Genomic DNA, 19,616 nt, shown 5'->3' on the forward strand with positions numbered 1-19,616 from the left:
CCTTGGGCTGAGTCATGGGAAGGGAAGGGAACCCCCCACAGCCCAAACCTTCCTGCTCGCCCCTCACTTGTGATCAGCCCGGAGGGCAGGCCAGGAACAGTCACTCTGCAGAAAGTCCAGAATTGCCCTGTGAGGAGGGGAAGCACAGCCCTGACTCAGCAGCCACAGCACCTGGTGCCCCCCAGCACCAGCCTGTGCCGCTGTCTGAGCAAACACAGCGTTGCCAAAGCCGTGCTGTCCCTGTTCCTCAGCCTCGACTTCCCCCTGCACAGGAACCCCCACGCTCACAGCTCTTCCTGCCGGAACCGGGCTGCCCACACACCCCCCCAAACAGGAGGAACACGCTTTGCTGCCCCCCTCCCAGCCCTCCCCAGCCCACAGCCCACGTGGGAGCGAGGGGAGGAGGCAGGACACACACACAGAAACCCCACAGGCCACAGCAGACCATGAGCTGCTACTGCTACAAGTAAATTCCAATATAATTCTGTGTTTTCACACATTTGAACCTAAAAGAAATAAACTTGAGAGTAATCTGCTGCCTCAACCCTATCCCAGACAAGCCTGGAGTGCAGGAATATGCCAGGACCAAAACTGGGGGAAAACAAGGTTCTTGAATACACAGAAAGCTCCCAGAACTGGAGGGCTGTGCTGCTCTGCTCAGGTTTGTGCCTGAGGGGTTCTGCAGGTTTGCTCCCATGCCTGTGGAAGGTAGAGCTGTTTCAAGCAGACAAGTGCATTTCCTGGCCATAAATACCTAAGATTTTCATCCAACACACAAATCTAAGCTCACCTTAATCAGAGAAGCTCCTGTGACATCTGGTCTCATGAAGGCTGGTGCTGATCCTCTCCGGGTTTGAGCAGCTCCTCTGCAGATTCAGCTCTCCTCCCTTACATTTCCAGCTCACAAAAACCCATCTCCTGCAGAGGGAGAGTGAGAACAAGTGGTAGACAAACCGTTTTGGGAGTGAAATCCCTTTATTTCATCACCCTGCCATGGTCCTGTTCTTGGCCACACAGTGTAGACCCTCCTTTCTCACTCACAGACCTTTCTCGTGCCCTGCTCTTCCTCCACAATCCCCCAAATAAGAGGTTGTTTAAAAAAAAAAAGGAGAATAAATGAATACACAGAGGGTGTGTTGGATAAATTAAAGACAGAATAATTCCAGCACCGTGTGTTGTAGAATAACTGTGCTTGTACCAAAAAAGAGTCTTTTTCACTTTGTCCCTTCCAGCCCTGATTTTCTCTCTGGGATTTTGCTGGGCCCTGTGGTAGGATGTGGCTGCTCCACCTTCCCAAAGGGAAGCACAGCCCAGGGTTCTCTGGCAGCACTGCTGTATTTACATGGAGAATTATCTGACTATGGGAGCCCACCCCATGCTGAGAACAGGAGATAAAATGTCCCCTGACGTATTCTGAGTGCTCTCAGTCTCCTGTGTCTCTCACCAAAGCAGACTGGCATCTGTCTGAAGAACTGATGACTGCAGGGTAATTCCCAGAACCTGTCCCAGCAGGAAAGTGCCTGGTCAGACCAGACAGATAGCACGAACCGTCTTGGATTTTCCAGCCCTCAGGACAGGGCAGGGGAGCCTTCAGGCTACCACAAGAGTTTCCAGTCATACCAATGACCAGCTGCAAAAGAGAGGGGAAAAAAAATGAAAGTGATTTACAGACAAGCTCTGGTCCCAGTGGAAGCTTGAGGTAACAATGTAGAGTAGGGTCCTTCCCCAGTGGGTGTCCCTGTGGGGCAGACGCCAACTCCAGAATGTGCAACGGCATCTCAGACCCCCCTCCCCACCTGAGATTCTCTGAGGGGGGGCAAAGGTAAAGTTACAGTGGATGTCATGTCATGCTTAGGTGGAGCTCGAGTGGCTTTGGTCATTAGCACGGGGCAGTGGCAGAAATAACCTGAATTTTGGAGCTAATGAAGAAGACCAGTTGCCATAAGCCGGGTTGTTGTTGATGGAGCACGGCCACAGCACGGCTGTGCTGTCCCATCCAAGCTCCCTCGGCATTCCTGCTCCCGAGGTGCGCAGACAGCCTGTCCCTGGTGAACCCGCCACTCCTTCCAGCGAGCTTTGTTTTCTGCCCCCAGCTGCGATGCCTGCGATGCTGCGGCGGGAGCGAACCCTCGCACCACACCGTCCCGGTGCCAGTGCATCATAAGAAGCCACCGGCACCTTCCACTTCCCCTCGGCCACGGCTTGAGCAACGCCCGAGGGGGGCACGGCGGGGAAAACTTGACAGATCCCACCGAGGACAATCATGTCCGGCACAGCCTTCTCCTCCTCCTCCAGGCGGGCAGAGGGAGGGGGGGCCTCTTGCCGCAGGTCCCCGGGGCTGGGCGGGCCCGGGGGTGTCCCAGCCCGCCCCCGCTCCCAGCCCAGAGCCACAAAAGGCACCGGCGGCAGCACGAGGGACCGGCGAGGGACCAGAGCAGGTACGGGGGTCAGAGGGACGGGAGGGTGACTGGAGGCAGGAACGAGCTGGGTGATACGTCCGCGATGCTTTTCACACCCCTGTGGTGCTCCGGCGGCTGGGTATTCCTGTGGGATGGGGAGTGGGCTGGGTATTCCTGCGGGATGGGGGGTGGGCAGCAGAGGGTCCAGGGGACACAGCTAGAAGTCACTGGGGTCCCTTCTCTTGGATTGATGGTCCGAGCCTGCGGGCAGCAAAGGGGACCGTGGTGCCAGCAGGTGACTCACCTGGAGCTCTGCCTTTTCAGGGAGTACATGCACGGCACGGAGCATCGGGACCGGGGTCTCGTGACAGAGAGCCGGGCTGGAGCCGGGCAGCGCTCCCGGCACTGGGAATTCTCCAAAGCCCAGCGATGCGGGGACAGTGACCTCTCCCGGCTGCCTCAGATAAGCGTCGCATATCCCACTTCCCAGCAAACTTCCCCTGACAGGTAAGGCCCAGCAAGTCGCTGGTAAATCCTTGGCAGAGCAAAGCTCCAGGGGGCTGGGATCACGGGAAGATCCATGGTCACAGTTCTGTGGAGCTTTACTGAGGTGGCTGGACAGGTTTTGGATGGGTCAGACTTGCCTGGTTGCTGATGAGAGACATAAAAGCAGAGTCCCATGGTGTGGGCCCAGACTGGCGCTGCAGATTGTGCAATGGAAGATGGTATTGCAGAGGTGCCTGGGGAGAAGGGAAAGAAAGAAATGATAATTCAGACTTTATCTACAATGACCTGAAATTAATAGAGCCCTCCTTAAATCCTTCTCTGACACTCCCTCTCTCTTACTCTGAAATAGGTTGTATTTTCTTTTAGTAGATAAAAGGGATTCATAGATACAATTAATGAAACAATTTCTGGATTTGCAAGTAAATTAGGATTATTTTTTTAACACACAGCACACTATAATGATGGATTTGACATTTCTTTTCTCCAGAATGAGGGTCCTTCCTGGCTGCCTTCGTCTCTACTTCATTTCTTTCTTGTTCAGTGGAGCACATGGATTCCTAACGTGGAGAACACCCACAGCCTTCCCAGTTTATAACTACTCCTATTCCAACCTCTCCTCTATCTCAGAAGCACAAGCTCCCAAAACAGCAAGAGCTCTCAATTTCTCACATAATGTCATTGAAAAAGTAACCAAGAGAGACTTGGAAGGTTTTGAGGCGCTGGAAGTTCTGGACCTTTCCTACAATCGGATTTGGGATGTTGAGCCTGGTGCACTCCAGAGCCTGCTCAGCCTGCTTTCTGTGGATTTATCATTCAATGATGAGAAGCTGCTTCTGTCACATCTCCCACCCCACCTGGAGCTCTCGCCCGCCAGCAAAGCCTCGGGGTCTTTGCGGCTTTCCAAGTATTCTGGCAAGTCCTCAGAGGCTGCTCCGGGGCCTTCTGAGCCCACCGAGGAGCCACCACGTTCCAGACATGCTCCTGTCCTGGAAAACCTTAACCCCAGGCTCCGGCGGAGCACTGGGAACCTGCTTCGGAATGGAGAGGGAAACACAACAGCGTTTCCAACAGCCAAACCGTGGCCCAGCTTCTGTGCAACACCCATCAACGGGACACTGGATCTGTCCCACAGCAACCTCTCCAATGATGAGCTGATGCTAAAACTGGATGAGGATGCCTGCCGAGCTCAGCTGGCCAACGTCCTGGAGCTTGACATCAGTCACAACGACCTGAAAATGGATCTGGTGTCGCTCTTCGTCCTGTTCTTGCCGATGGAAGACGTGCGGTGGATCGACGTCAGCTCCAGCAATTTAACCATCAACATCCTGGATGTGGAGGCCTTCTGCAAGTTCCCGTTCCACCAGCTTTTCTTTGTAAACATCAGCCACAACCCCATCAACAGCCTGGACACGCTGTGCCTCCCTCCCACCATCAAGGAACTCGACTTGTCCTTCACCAACATCAGTCAAATACCCCCGAATTTCGCTACCAAATTGTTTAACTTGGAAAACATGTACGTCCAAGGAAATCACTTCATCTACACAGCATCTCCAGACAGCAGGAACGCACTTCCAACGTGTGCCCCTCCCCCTGGGACTGTGCACATCAACGCCATCTCCTTTGTCAGGACCGAGTTTGGGACACCCATTGAAAGCCTCCCCAGTAAGGTGAAACACCTGGGAATGTCCAACTGCTCCATCGTGGAACTGCCCGAGTGGTTTGCTGACACAGTGAAGGAACTGCTATTTTTGGATCTCAGCCACAACCGCATTTCTGTACTTCCCAAATTCCCTTCCTCCCTGCAGCACCTCGACATCAGCAACAGCGACATCAAAGTCATACCCCCCAGTCTGAAATCCCTCTCCAACTTAACAACATTTAACATCCAAAACAACAAAATTACAGAGATGCACGTGGAATATTTCCCATTAGCTCTACAGAAATGTGATATCAGTAAAAACAAGTTGAAGGTGCTGTCCTTAACCAAGGCCCTGGAGAACCTGGAGCATCTCAATGTTTCTGGGAACCTGATCACCCAGCTGGAAACCACTGATCCCCTTCCTGCGCTCGCCAGCCTGGACAGCAGCCACAACCTCATCTCAGAGCTGCCCGATGGCCTTGCCGATTCCCTCCCAGCGCTGAAGTATTTCAATTTATCAGGGAATAAGATCTCCTTTCTACAGCGTGGCTCCCTCCCAGCTTCTCTAGTGGAGCTGGACATCAGTGACAACGCCATCACCACCATAGTGGAGGACACGTTCGGCCCGCTGACGAGCCTGAGGGTCCTGACGGTTCAAGGCAGACACTTCTTCTGCAACTGTGACTTGTACTGGTTCGTGAACGTCTACATGCACCGCCCCCAGCTGCAGATCAAGGGCGGGGGGGACGTGAGGTGCAGCTTCCCCCCGGACAGGAGGGGCTCCCTGGTGGAGAGCAGCCACCTGACGCTGCTGCGCTGCTCCCTGGGGCTCCAGCTGGGAATCACCGCCGGCACCGCCGGCCTCGTGGTGCTGCTGCTCACAGCCCTGTGCTGGCACTTCCACGGGCTCTGGTACATCAGGATGGGCTGGTACTGGTGCATGGCCAAGAGGAGGCAGTACGAGAAGAGGCCTGAGAACAAGCTCTACGACGCCTTCATTTCGTACAGCGAACACGACGCCGCCTGGACCAAGGAGAACCTGCTGGAGAAGCTGGAGAACGACGGCTTCAAGATCTGCTACCACGAGAGGGATTTCAAACCGGGGCACCCCGTGCTTGGGAACATATTTTACTGCATAGAGAACAGCCACAAAGTCCTGTTTGTTCTCTCCCCCAGCTTTGTGAACAGCTGCTGGTGTCAGTACGAGCTGTACTTTGCCGAGCACCGGGTCCTCAACGAGAACCTGGATTCCCTCATCATGATCGTGCTGGAGGACCTCCCACCCCACAGCGTCCCACAGAGGTTCAGCAAGCTCCGGAAGCTGCTGAGAAGCAAAACCTATCTGAAGTGGAGCCCCGAGGAACACAAGCAGAAGATGTTCTGGCATCAGCTGAGAGCTGTCTTAAAGACAACCAATGAACCCCTGGTGAGAGTGGAGAACGGATCCGCTCAGGAGATGTACGAGCTGGAATGAGACCCGAGGAACTGGGAAGGTTGTGCCTGGAAAGCCCGTGGTCAAACAGAAGTGTTTACCTCCTGCAAAGGCTCAGTGATGCCACGGGGTTTGTCTGGATCAGCCCCAGGAGAGGTTCCTGGCAGGACTGTCGCACTTGTGTCATTCCCTCTGATGAAGCAATCCCGAAGGGATGAGACCCAGGTGCTGGTAAACAGCCTTTTCTTCCCGGGTGCTTGAATCTCTCCAGCTATTCCCAGCATTTCTGTAAGTGCCGTGGATGTCTCCTGAAGGGAAGAACAGCTCAGGTCACACTGCACGTCCTCGCTGCTTTTTGAGGTGGTAGCAGCAATGAGGGATGTCTTACAACTGGAGTAAAGATTCCTGTTCTAGGACAGCCTAAGGTGGGAACACACCTGCACGCAGGGAAGAAAGCCAGCAGCCAGGCTGGCACACAGGCAGCAGGTCCTTTCTGTGGTTGGAGCAAGAAAAGACGAAAGATTTACTAAATTCAGCCACCTGAGAGGGGCCACTGCAAACCCACACTGCCACAGCCTTGGGCCTCAGTGACTGCTGGGAGACACTGGGCCTGGAAACTTTTATAAGTACACAATAAAATATACAACCAACACAAAAACCAGCTGAGTGTGTCAGTGTCTGCTGTTAGGTGACTGGGGTGAGCTTTACATCAACATATATCTCTGAAGAAACAGGTTCTGTACATTATTATTCAGATCTAGGAAAGCTTCACTTGATACAGTCACCCTGATCCATTTCCAAGGGACTCAGTGCTAACTCTGCAGGGCCCTTGTCCTCACCTAGTGCCACTTGACAATTTTATTTATTGTGTTTGGGAAAAAATAGAAGGAAATCCAGCTGACCTAATTTTCACATTCAAGGAAAAACAACAGGCTGTGGCACAAAATAAACACCAGGCGAGGACAAATCATTTGGTGGAGCAGGGTCTGGACTTGCTCCTACAGTGAGTGAACCCAAATGACTTCCCAGCAGAAGATGCCAGATCCAGGAAGGCAGGATGTCTGTGTGCAGCATGTCTGGAACACAGACTCTGAAAGGCAATTAGCTCTGCTGTGACAAAGTAAGACAAATCCAGACCTATTTGCTGCCAAAAGGGGGGACATGAAACAAGGGCCTGCATTCACAGAGAGATCTCCCAGAACTCACCAGATGCAAACCCACCCTTCCTCAGTAAAATGCTTTGGCATCAACAGCTTGGAGGTTTTACATTTAGAGGTTGAAAAATCCAACCCTGCAGCCCAGCAGCTGAAAAAGCCAACTCTCACCACCACAGAGATTTAGGACTTAGAAAGACTAAATTATAAAAATATTTAAACATTTTTGTTCATTTAAACAACCAGAATTCACTTGTTAATGAGATTAATGAGCCCCAAGTAATTCATCAGCTGTTTTTCTAATAAGCTCCTTGATGCTTTCTCCTTTCTTTCTAAACCACTCAGTGCTCACATTTCTCACTTCATCTCTTCCCACACATTTCCCACCTCCTTTGGCCTGCACTTTGTTGCTTCCCTCTGCTTGGATCTCTGCTTTTCAACCTTGCAGTTACTCTTTACTGGTTCCTTACTGGAGCTTGACTGGTTCCGTGCTCAGCAGGTTTCTCATACAAGGGGCTAAAAGAAAAAAGAAAAGTTAAACTCCCAAAGACTAAGCTGACTATTTTATCATAAAATTGATTAAATCAGTTCATGATTCTCTGCAAAGTTGTACCCACCTAATCCCAAAATCCCATCTCGATTTCCTACACCCATAAACATCCCACAAAACAATGAACTCAGTAAAACTGACAACTTAAATCAGGTTTTGCTCCTACTGCAGATGAAAAGGTGCTGCACTTTCCTATCTATACTTTTCATATAAACCCCAATATTAACACGTGGGTGGTATATTAAGAGTACGGTTGGCACCGGGAGTTAACAAAGTTTTTTTTGCACTAACACATCACATAAAGGCAATAAAAGCTCCTTCTTGGACCCTTCTTGCTTTACTCCCACATGAACATTCCACACAAATGACTGTCACGAATAAGGTGTGAGGGGTTTAGTTTAACCTTGCAGCGTGTGCTGAAGTTCATGTGATCCAAACTAAAGGCACGGGAGAAGTTGCACACACACAGCAAACCCCAAAACTGCTCCATCTGTATTTTTTCCCTCCGGTACAATTTGTACTGAAGAGAAATTTAACTACAGAACAACCAAACAAGACTTTTCAGTTATCTTTTATACTTAGTTTGGAAAGAACCACGTTATTCATTTGGAGAGAAAAAAAAAAAGTATCTGGGCAGAGAGGAAAGACTGAAATCACTTCAATTTTACATTTGTATTAGAAAGTTGTTCACATCGGTTTTATTGCAAGAAAGCTGGTTTGAATTATTCAAAACTAATTCAAATTCAGTGTTAAACAAAGAACAGCGTTCTAGGAAAGCCTCCAAAGCAGTTCAGTTAACAAAAGGCCCGAATCAACAACTCTCACGCAGCAGGGAGTGGATGGTTTTTGTTTCTGAAGTACCAAATCACCTTCCCATCGCTGTCATTTTCCTAAAGATGTGGCACTTTCCTATAAGGAGGTACCAAACGTCTGTGGCAGGATTGTTTTGGAGACACTGAGGCTCTGCTGAAGGTGAAGGTTGTTTGGCAGAGATTTGGTGACCTACAGCCAGAACTGTCAGGAATTTCAATTTCCCACAACGTGTGACACAACACAAAAATAAAACACAATTCCTTTCAAGTTACTTGCTTGCTGTGTAGACCAACAGAGGAAGTTTCTAAGCAGACAGATTAAATCAAACTGATGTTAAGATTTCTTAAAAAAAAAAAATCTCCAAAACTGGTAGTTAGCTGGGACATGGTTGTTCTGGGTTTAAAAATGTTAACAGCTGTCAGTTCTACCTGTCCCAATTTATAAAAGTCATGGGCAAACGAGCAATAAGGAACACAACTCTGTGCCTAACAGCTCACCAGTTGGGGAATTCCAAAATTGACTGCATTACTCCTGTCCTATAATATTGCAACATTCACCTTCATCCTCATCTTTATCCACATCATTAAGTAGGTATTGCACAGCTACTTCTATCAGAGGTAGACACCTCTCCAAATTATTTTGGGATACATAAAACAACCCTCCTTAAAATAAGCACCCAGCAGATATTTATATATTAACTGCAGAGGTTTATTCCCGTGCTATACTTCCCCAAAGTCCTTCCCAGTGGAAATACAACACTGACTGAATAATGCCTTGTCCCACTTGAAGAAGTCAAGAGTGAAATCCTGAACTTCGGTGGAACCTGATGGAAATTTTGCCATTTACCTCAAGGGAACCAGGATTTCACCTCAGGAATAGAAAAGACTTTTGATCTTACTGAAAAGTGCCACCAGTTTTTCCAACCTTCTACAATGGGAAAAGTTTCAACTCCAATAATAACAAGAACCCTCCCAATTCTTCTTTCTGGAAAATACAAGATACATGTAATACTCTGCCTTATCACAGAATGGGTTGAAAAGCTCATCCAGTCCCACCCTCTGCCATGGGTAGGGACACTTTCCACTAGTCCAGGTTGCTCCAAGCCCTGTTCAACCTGGCCTTGTGACATAATAAATCACACAGTTATGGCATTTACTTTTTCACTTGTCCAGCAGTAAAATTCAGTACCAAAACACCCTCACGTAACGATTCCAAACACAAATCTAAAATGCACCCCCCTTTTTGACTCGCCAGTGAAATTCCAGAGAAATCCCCAGGCATTGGCTCCAAACAGCTGGACATGGACAGGAATGGCATTTCCACTCATTGGCAGCAGTGCTGTGTCACTGACTTGGGGATAACCCTTCCCCAGCCTGAGCAGGGGCCGCTCTGGGCTGGTGGGTCAGGCTACACCGAGGGCACTGGGATGTGCCTGGTGGGAGCAGTGCCGCAGTCCCAGCCGCCGGGGGTGGGATGGGCGACGTAGGGCTTGGAAAAGGCAAAGGTGGAGTTGACTGGCTGCAGGCTGTTGGGGGTGCTGACTTCCTGGGAAGGGCTGCTGTTGTACACGCTGTAGTAGGGCTCGATCCGGGTGTTCATGGGGGTGGAGCTGCTCTGGCCGTAGTGCTGGTGCCCCACGGAAGCCCTGGGGCTCAGCACGCTGTCCTTGGAGTGACTGGGAGCGCAGGCCTGGTCCAAGCCCTTCTTCTGAGGCTTTGGGGACAACATGTACGCCGAGTTGGTCTCGTGGTGGGAGGACTTGTTCCTGTTGACTTCCAGGCTCCCCTTGCCCATGGCCCGGAGCCTGGTCCTGTGCTTGCAGCAGCAGAAGACGAGGGCGGCATACTGCAGGCACCACAGCACGCGGCGCCGCAGCCCTGCGCTGTTGCGGGAATAGATGAAAGGATTTAACCCGGACTTGAAGAAAATGAGGGTGAACCCACACAGCTCAAACTGGTAGAGGACAAAGCCCCCACTGCTGGACAGCACGTCCTGCACCAGGGAGATGCCCAGGGGCATGCAGCACACCAGCACGGAGAGCACGATGACCACGCACGTCCCCACGGCCCGGGAGTCCTTGGCCGTGGCCAGGTTGACGGCCGACGCCAGCGGGAGCCTCGTGGCGTGCTTGGGGTGTCCAGGGCCCTGTCCGTGGGCCTGCCCGCAGCTCTGGGTCCGGTACAGGGCGGGCTGTGGCCGGGGGGTGCCCACGGCTGCCACGGGCGGGCCCTGCCTCGCGCGCGCGTTCCTGCGCAGGGCCCGGGCGATCATCACGTAGGACACGGCCACCACGGCCACGCAGCAGATGAAGTCGGCGATGTAGAGGTAGAGGATGAGCCTGCCCTGTCCGCTGGCCAGGCTGGTCATGGGCAGGCAGCGCCGTGAGCCACGGGCACGCAGCGTGGCCAGTGTGGCCAGGGTGAGGCTGGCGGCCCAGAGCCCCAGCGTGAGCAGCAGCGTGCGGGGCGCCGAGGCGGCGCGGGGGGGCTGCCTGCCCAGCACCACGCGCAGCCGGTGCAGCGCGATCACCGCCACCGTCTTGAGGGACATGATGATGAAGCCGGAGCTGGTGAGGTGGAAGGTGAAGCAGAAGGTGCCCGACACGCCGCGGGTCGGCCCGAAGAACAGCACGAAGGCGAACATGGGGGCGGCCACGCCGCAGAGGAACAGGTCGCAGAAGGACAGGTTGAGGATCATGAAGTCGAAGTCGGTGCGGAATTTGCGAAGGGCCGGGTCGAAGAAGGAGAGCAGCACGATGAGGTTGCCGTAGGAGCCCAGGCAGAAGACAAGGGCCAGCAGGGAGGCGCAGGCGGCCAAGGTGGCAGCGTGGGTGCCCTCCCGCAGCTCCGCGGGGCCGCTGCCGTTCGCGCCCAGCTGCTCCCCGGGCCCCGCCGCCAGCCGCCCCGACCCGTTCATCGCCGCCCCGGGGGGCTCATCGCCGGCCCGGTCAGCGCCGCCCCGGGGGGTTCATCCCCGGCCCGGTCAGCGCCGCCCCGGGGGGCTCATCCCCGGCCCGGTCAGCGCCGCCCCGGGGGGCTCATCCCCGGCCTGCCCGGCCCGCCACTCACCGCCGGCTCTCCGCCGCCATGGCGCCCGGGCCCGGCCCCTTCCCCGCCCGCCCCGCTCCGCTCCCTCCGCGGCGGGGCTGGACCCACAGCCCCCGCCCTCCCGGCGAAGGCGGGCCAGGGGCTCCCGGCGCGGGGCGGGGGATGCGGTCCCGGGTTCCCCAAAGCCCCTCCGGCGCTGCTGCAGCACCCCGTTCTCAGCCCGCGGAGCAGCTTTGATGCAACGGGCTGTGCCAGCGCAGAGTGTGGTTCACACAATCACAGAGTGGTTTGGGTGGGAAGGGAACTTAAACATGATCCACTTCCACCCCCCTGCCACGGGCAGGGACACCTTCCACTAGCCCAGGCTGCTCCAGCCTGGCCTTGGACACTTCCAGGGATCCAGGGGCAGCCACAGCTTCTCTGGGCAACCTGTGCCAAGGCCTCACCACCCTCACAGGGAGCAATTACTTCCTAATATCCAATCTCAATTTACCCTCCTTCAGTTTGAACCCATTGCCCCTTGTCCTGTCAGTACTTGCAAACAGCCTTGCCCCATCTCTCCTGTAAGTTCTCTCCTGGCACTTTAAGGGATCATTCTGAAATACTCACAGGGACGAGAGGTCGAGGAAACTCTGTGCACGTTCTCCCAACTCTGTGCCAGCTCTCCCAGGCACACACAACCCAGGGGCCTCCACGTCACTGGAAATGCAGGTGGAGGAGATCAAAATCCAGCCAGGCAATGCACAGAAATACAATGGAAATACAGTAGACCCAGTATTTCTGACTTATGCATCACACTTGTCTTACAATCATATATACATCAATCTTAAATTTTATAACCATCCCCTACTCCAGCAATCATACAGGGTTGTTCTTAAACTAGTTGTGTCCAGGAGGGGGAAGGTCCAAGACCCAAAACATGGTTTCCTGTGGCTTCAAGGTATGTTCCCTCTCAGCTTGGCTGTCAACTTATTTTCCCTCTTACTTGTATTTCTGTTCTTCAGTCCTGGTTAATTTGAATTCTGTGGGTGAATCCTGGCCCTACTGACCGTGAGTTATTTTTTCAGGGGCAAGTTGGGCTATCCCTCCTTGGATTTTATTATTTGTAAATATTGGAGGACACTGTGTTACACGAACAAACAGGACTGACACAATGTTAGCCTAATGCAAGAGTGAATTACTTCAAAGTGGTCAATGCTGAGGAAATAGTGAGGATTGTTCCCTTCCCATGTAACCAAGGAGCACAAGATCCTCACCTGCTTCCCGAGCAGAAAACACACCTCACTTCAGCTGGAAACAAGACACTGCACACAAACTGACCTCAGCTTCTCACTGTGTCTAACCCTTAAGTCCTCACGAGGCCACACAACTTCTGTGGTGTCAGGTGCCAAAGCCACAGGAGTAACAACGTATTTTGCATAACAAGAGTCCTCTAAAAGGTTGGGAAGGTCTGTGTAAGTCCAGGTGTCTGATTTTTCTCTTGGCAACAGGTTTAGATTGTCACTCGTTTCATTAACACAGTGTTTAACAGGTCTGTGAGGAGCAAGGGTGGGTTTAATTAAGATGTTTTACCCTTCTACAGTTATTAACTGTAGTCTTAAATGAAGGAAAGAGTCTTGCTGGTTAAAGTCTGAGAGCCTCAAACATTCCAGCAGAAAAGAGGGAGAAGGGTTTGTACTCAGAGAGCAAGGGAATGAGCTGAGGCAAAAAGGATCTCCATGGGAGCACAAACCCCTGCCCAGCCCCTCTGGCACACCCAAGTGTCTCACTGGACTGCCCCTGTTTAAAAGAGCTTTTTAACCTTTTAAAAGAACTGCCAAAGTTTGGGGTGGGGGACAAAAGCATGGGAACCAAGACCCAAAAGCAGGGCAGGAATCACCAGAGCAACAACTCCCCTTTAATCCATCAGAAGTCAAAGATAAAAAGCTTACAAGTATTATTAGCAGAATTATCAGTGCTGAGAATACCCTTGATTCCAGTCCACTTTTCTCAGTCACTCTCCCTCCCAGGGAGGGAAAACTAACCTTTTTTCCCATCTTGCCTCAGGGACTTTCCCTCCTAAATCTCTCTTAACAGCTCTGAGAAGCACCTTCAATAGAAATCCAGTCTCCAGAGCCTGTGCCCCAAGGTGGCTGTGGACAGTGAGTGCTCTGGGATGGGGAAATCCCCACAAGTTGCCTTCCAGGTACTGCAGGATGCCAGCGAGGATGTAAAACACCTCAGCTGGTGACTCATGCAGGGTTAAAGTTAAAGCATTCCAAGGACAGTGGCCAGCAAAACCTTCTGCTGCCACGTGGGTTTATTTTCTCTTTGACATCTTACCAGATTATGGTGTTTTCCACAGCACAGGGGAAGAGGAAGCTGGAGGCTCTGCTGCAGGAATTCCAGGGAGCCTGAAGCTGTGGAGGAAAGTGTGAGACTGAGCAGAGTGTGGGATGCTGGGGATGCCTAACTGTGAAATGAAAACCTGCCAGGAAACATCAGCCAGTGCACCCAGCACAGGGCTCCCAGCAGCCTGGGAAAGGATACAGATGAAAGGGGACATACCTGGATGTAAAAGGAATGCATCAGAAATAAGAACCTTCATCCCTTTTACTCTCTAATTAAAACCCCAAACCACCCCCCCCCTCCCCAAATTAGTTCTACTTGTCAGTAACACATCCAACTTTGAGTCTGTGGTACCACCCAAAAGCACAAGTTTAAAGTGTTATTCACCCATTGGATAATTTTCTTATGTATTTTTATCAAAATAAGCATCAAATACACTTGGTTATGGAAATATGGGAGATTACATCACTCAATGTGACCATTTAATGTTCTAGCACAAGAATAACTGAGCAGTAAGTCACTGGCAACTTGAGCAAATGACACAAAACCAAACCAATCAACCAACCCACCCACAACAAAAACCTCCGAACAAAAACCTCCCAAAGCAAACAACCTTCCCCCCCAGCAAACAAAAAAAACACCCCAAAACCTCCCATGAATGAATTCTACCTTACATTTTTGCCCTTCCCTGGTGCTTCACAGTGTGGTCACAGGTTATCTGTGCAGACTGACAGGTCACTAAGGCTATCAAGGCTACTAGACCATCTCCAAGGTATTTTTCCATCTCCCTTCCTGTTCCAAGGGGAAAATTTCTCTCTTCTCATGCTAGAATTGTCTCCCTCTCTAGACTGAGGTCCTGCAGTCAGCTCATCTTGAAGGCTTTAGGGAAGAGACAGTAGAAGACATCAAAGTGATGGCAGCTCTGAACTCAGGATGTGTGTGTTGCTTGGGGCAAGTCGGGGAATAAAAGCAGTAATGGAGTTGTGGTCTTTGATGAAGATCTCAAAACTGTTCCTACAGTTCCAGAACAGGAGACTAACAATCCTTCCCTCACCAAAACTCAGTCAGGACAGGTTTGCTCACACTATCACAGCTATATTTTATCCTACTGAAGTGTATTTTGAATAAGTGCTCTATTTACAGGGTGATCTGTTTGGATCAAGGAATTGACCGTGGATTTACAACCAGCTGTTGGGAATTAATACCACCTCCAGCTACAGAATGATTCCCTACTGGGTCCTGCAACCAGTTCCAGCTACGCTTTGACTAAGAAAAGAAACTCCCAACACAGCAGAGAACAGCAGAGTTGGATCCTACCAAGACCTGCCCTCCAGGAAGGCAGGACAGCACGGGCAATATCTGCCCCAGCAGCTGATGAACTGCCAACACATCCTCTAAAGCTGACCCTCTGCACCAAATGCTTTCCATCACTTGTCAAGTTTCTCGATTCTATCAGCAAACCCATCTCCACTACGCAGTACTTCCTCCAATTCTCAGAAGTTACTGAGTGTAACAAGTGTTACAAGAACGTTACTAAGTGGCACAAGGTGCTCTTCCATAAATGCAGACGCTCATTGCACAGCCCCTGGAACAAGGTCTCCGATTAATCCCTAACATTGCCTTAACTCACTGCCAGATCCCAGGACAAACGCCGGCCTCACCCAAAAGCCCAAAAGCACAGCAACCACGTGAAGCTGAGGTCTCACACCCACCAGTCTGCGCCTCAGAGACACGGCGAGCTGCGGTTGTTACAAACAGTCCGTTTATTGGGTCTTTCACTAGGTACACAGTGGAACTCAGAGTTTGGCACTACGCTATACATCGTGGACATCCATCCGGGCGCTGACAGCGCTGCCCCGGGGGCTGCGGGGGAGATGGAACACACTCCAGGTCCACGAGGGGAGCACACCTGGGGGTGCGATGGCAGCGTTTAGAGACGGCCACACGTGGTGCAGTGAGATCTGGATGGGACACAGCCAGGATGAGATACAGGAAAACCAAAACAAACCCTCTGCCGCTCGGGCACAAAGAGAGATTCCGTTAAAGAAAATAATTTAAAAAACTAAGAATGGCATTTGATTTGATACAAAAGCCAGAACCACTACCGTATTAACATCTAAGTATGAATCTTTACAAATTAATCTCACAATGGTGTTATGTAAAAGGTTGCAAACTGTACAATGTTTTGTCAATGCAATGCCTCTACAATTTATACAGTCTTTTACAACTATGTAACACATATTAAACAGGTTATTAAACAGCCAATTCATACCAGTCTCTGAACAAAGCTGCAGGCAAAAAAACACAGAGCTTCCACAATCTTCAAACGAGATATGTTTGCTCAAACAGTGACAATCTTTATGAGGATACACTGTTATAAACTGCCTTTCCACACTGTGCATACACATCATTCCTTGAGTTCAACCACCACTTACAGTCCATCATTTCCTATCTTGGGCTCTAATTACACGGAGAAGTCAGCCTTTTCCCCTTACCCATACGCAGATAATCACAGATTTTTATTCCACCCATGGCCAAGTTCCCTCCAAAGGCCTGGCCAGGCAGCAAGAGCTGTCACTGCCCACGCTCTGCCTGCCACCACCTGCACCGCACGGGCATCAGCTATTTACATTTGCACGAGGAAGGTACAAAAAGGCAATCCTGCCCTGAGCTGGCTGAATGAGAGAGACCCAAATCCCAGGAGTGAAAAATAAACTCTGAGGAAGGCAGGCTCCCGGGATTGTGTGCTGACCAGGGGAGGGACGGAGAGCTCCACAGGGAAGACTCCGGGGCGCGGCACTCTCCGGTTCTGCATATCTTTAATGCTGGAGTCAGCTGGGAACGGGGGCAGGACAGGAGCGTGGGAAGTGTGCAGTGGAGGTCACCGTGTGCAAGGAAGCAGAAACAAGAGTGATGTGTGGTGTAGGCCCAGGAGGAGGGTCTTGCCATGAACTCACGATCAGGCCCTGCAAGCGCAGCCTCGAGAGGACTGTGGGGCTGCCACAGCTGCTTCCTGGGGAGGTGAAATTCCTTTTGGGTAGAACCAGGTCCTTATGTTTGTATTTTAAAGTGGGGTTTGATTAGGCATCAGGATTTCCAACACAAAGTTCTCTACATGATCAATTGCTTTTGAGTTTCCTTTATTTCGCAGACAAGTTCCTATATCCTCGTTGTCCCAGGAGAAACCTGAAAGAGAAGGAATCCAAACCACAAATATTACCTCACGCTACTGTATATATGAAAATACACATTAAAGCTGCTCTTGGAATACTGTCACAAAACACCACAACACAGGAGAGGTGGGAATCTTGTAGTGTAACAAAGAGAAACTCCAGGAATGGATTCCCTCTTTGGGGACGTGCCTGTGTGAGGAGACCTGGCAGGGTGGAAGAGGAAACCGTGTGGCAGCAGCCATTCCCCATCGGAGATGTAGGTGATATACTGGGCTGGGTGGCAGCTAAAGTCCTCACAGGCACCAGGAGCACAAAGCAGCACGTCCCTCCCCTTTGGGGACACTGCCAGGCATTTAAAAGGCAGCCAACTGGCAGAAAACGGAGAAAAGGCACATCAATAGTCAAGAAAACAAGTGTAAATGTCTCAGCAAAGCACTGGGGTAATACAGGGACATACAGAGATGGGCAATATTTAATCAGGACAAAGCTGGTGTGGAAGAAGGCCACTGGAGGGGCAAGGGGTGCAGATTTGGCTGTCCCAGGGTGAGGGATTCCCCCACTCTCCCCACGCTCCACTGGAGAGCTGGAGCAGGATTCCTCAGGCTGACACCTCTGTACACAGGTGTCACAGCACATCAGCTCACCCACCTATGCATAATAGCAGGGTGAGACCAGGAGGTCAGTGAGCACCAGGAGCTGGTCGTCCGTGAACTGCTGTTTATGCTCCTGCCAGTTGTCGTGGTGGGTCCTCCGGAAATTGGACAGCGTCTTCTTCACAGTCATCTGCAGAACACACAGCGGGGTGGATCCCTGTCCCTGCAGAGCCAGCTCCACCCCAAAACACGGGCAGGACAACAAACAGAACTGCTCAGCCTCACCAAGGGCTGGAGCAGAACCAAAGCTCAGGAGGCCTCTGGGGAATTCAGCCCAGTACTTTAGTTTTCACAGGTCTTTTGACTGGTGTCATGACTCCAACACTCGCATAAAAAGGATTCTTGCATCTACAGTTCTGAGGTGGAAAACAGTAAGGGATTCTTAGGAAGTAGAAGCAAAGTGCTTTTCCCTGCTGTCTTTTCCTTGGGTATTTTAAACCAACCAATGGTTTGGGTCTCAAAACATGAGAAAGTGGATGACAGGTTCACAGAAACAAATCAGAGGAAAACTATCTTCTGTTATTACAATAATGAAGATTATTATTCAATTAACCAAAGAGAAGTCCCATCAGTTCAGTTTCCTGCTTCAGGAAGTCACACCACTGCAAAGTTTGCTAAATCTAAGAAATTCTGCAGCTCACTCCTCTAAAAAAGCAAAGGTTAACAAAACTCAATACAGGACAAAAAAATAGAGTTAAGGACAACTATTTCATTAAAAACTTATTTCTAGGGCTGCTCATAAAACTTTAAGAATTTCAGACTGATGTTTTGGTTCAGGTTGTTTTCTAGAATGGTATCCACAAAAGGGGCATTTTTAATTCAAAACATTATATATATATATATACACACACACACACATTTTAAATACAGTTCCTGCAGCTTTCAGTTTATGTTTTGAACTTGAAAACAAGGACAAATCTACCACAAAACAGACTTAAAAGCAGTCCATGATTTAACACTATTTGGAATCATAAATGAGTTTCTTAACAGGTTCCTATTTTTTTCTGAGAAAGGGGAACTAAGAGCAAGCCAAGTGTGTTTTAGCTGTGTTCTTACCTCAATAGGCTGGGGATCGTTCAGGTGGGCGCTGAGATCCATGAGGAGCTGGGGCATCCAGGTGGGCACGTCGTAGGGACTGGAGAGGATGCAGGCGCTGAGCCCCAGGACCCCGGCGTGGCGCTTCACCAGCTCTGCGAGCACAGGGCACCACATCACACCGGGGCAACACAGAGCAGCAAAACACCCCCACACAGGACAGGGATCCCCCCTTCTGCAGAAATCCAGACAGTTCTATGCACACAAACCTATGGATCTCCACACTGCTGCTGCTTGCTCACACAGAATCCCACACTCATCCTCCACCTTCGATTTCTAATGCTAGAATGTGTGAGAAATTCATCTGCAACTGCTGTAACGCTTCATAAACATTTCCAGTGAGCTTCCCTCTCTCAAGGAAACTCAGAAATAGCTCAGGAATGACGCCATGGACAATGTGGAAACTCAGACTTCTGAGTCAAATGGTTGTGACTCCCCTGCATTACATGTCCAGTCAGAAGCCAGAGTCGCAAACTAAGTCTAAGGGGATTTTTGTTCTATTTTTTGGTTGGTTGTTTAGTAGGGGGCTTTTTTTAGAATAAAAACTACACTACTAAAAATAGAAGGTAAAAAATGTGTTGTGACAGCTAAGGAAGTTTATTTACTGAGGAACTTGCTATCCCTAATCGTCTGCATCCTTAACTCTTTGAGCTGGGATATGGAAATATCTCTTGAGTGTTAATTCTAAGAGTAAGAAATTAGTTTAACGTAAGAACACATAGCAAAAAACATAATTTGCTTTTGCTGTGTATTCTTGTTCATCATTTATGCTTGTACATCAACTCCTTGAAGCACTTAACAAGGATAAGGATGTGCAACAGGGACT

The 19,616-nt window shown here is 50.5% G+C and overlaps 3 protein-coding genes across 6 annotated transcripts in view; 1 reads left to right on the plus strand and 2 right to left on the minus strand.

Moving 5' to 3' along the window:
* Window positions 1–567: 567 nt before the first annotated feature.
* On the minus strand, window positions 568–11,425 carry GPR75 (G protein-coupled receptor 75). 4 transcript variants are annotated; one of them, XM_050314923.1, is made up of 5 exons: window positions 7,519–11,425; window positions 6,079–6,285; window positions 2,704–3,139; window positions 1,445–1,630; window positions 568–918 (listed from the first exon to the last, which is right to left on the minus strand). In XM_050314923.1, the coding sequence occupies exon 1, from the start codon at window positions 11,408–11,410 to the stop codon at window positions 9,902–9,904; it is 1,509 nt and encodes a 502-aa protein (XP_050170880.1). In that variant the 5' UTR covers window positions 11,411–11,425; the 3' UTR covers window positions 568–918; window positions 1,445–1,630; window positions 2,704–3,139; window positions 6,079–6,285; window positions 7,519–9,901. The 4 variants fall into 4 exon arrangements, with proteins under 4 accessions (XP_050170880.1, XP_050170883.1, XP_050170881.1 ...); XM_050314926.1 differs by lacking the exon at window positions 6,079–6,285; XM_050314924.1 differs by lacking the exons at window positions 568–918; window positions 1,445–1,630; window positions 2,704–3,139 and adding an exon at window positions 5,435–5,596.
* LOC126639743 (toll-like receptor 2) lies at window positions 3,395–6,019 on the plus strand. The gene has a single exon (XM_050314905.1). The coding sequence runs from the start codon at window positions 3,395–3,397 to the stop codon at window positions 6,017–6,019; it is 2,625 nt and encodes an 874-aa protein (XP_050170862.1).
* A 4,187-nt stretch (window positions 11,426–15,612) lies between the features above and the next one.
* Window positions 15,613–19,616, minus strand: part of PSME4 (proteasome activator subunit 4) — a 45,039-nt gene continuing 41,035 nt past the window's right edge. The window contains exons 45-47 of the mRNA XM_050314900.1: window positions 18,752–18,885; window positions 17,691–17,825; window positions 15,613–17,055 (exon numbers count right to left, since the gene is read on the minus strand). Of these exons, the coding sequence (XP_050170857.1) occupies window positions 17,691–17,825; window positions 18,752–18,885 (269 nt within the window). The 3' untranslated portion in view covers window positions 15,613–17,055. The remainder of the gene's footprint in view (window positions 17,056–17,690; window positions 17,826–18,751; window positions 18,886–19,616) is intronic.

The sequence above is a fragment of the Myiozetetes cayanensis genome, unplaced genomic scaffold, assembly GCF_022539395.1.
Source record: "Myiozetetes cayanensis isolate MyiCay16 unplaced genomic scaffold, myiCay2020 scf2-11, whole genome shotgun sequence".
Lineage (NCBI taxonomy): Eukaryota > Metazoa > Chordata > Aves > Passeriformes > Tyrannidae > Myiozetetes > Myiozetetes cayanensis.

Excerpts from the sequence above, each read along its gene's own strand:
- LOC126639743 (XM_050314905.1), top strand. The coding sequence starts at position 3,395 with ATGAGGGTCCTTCCTGGCTGCCTTCGTCTCTACTTCATTTCTTTCTTG.
- GPR75 (XM_050314926.1), bottom strand. The coding sequence starts at position 11,410 with ATGAACGGGTCGGGGCGGCTGGCGGCGGGGCCCGGGGAGCAGCTGGGC.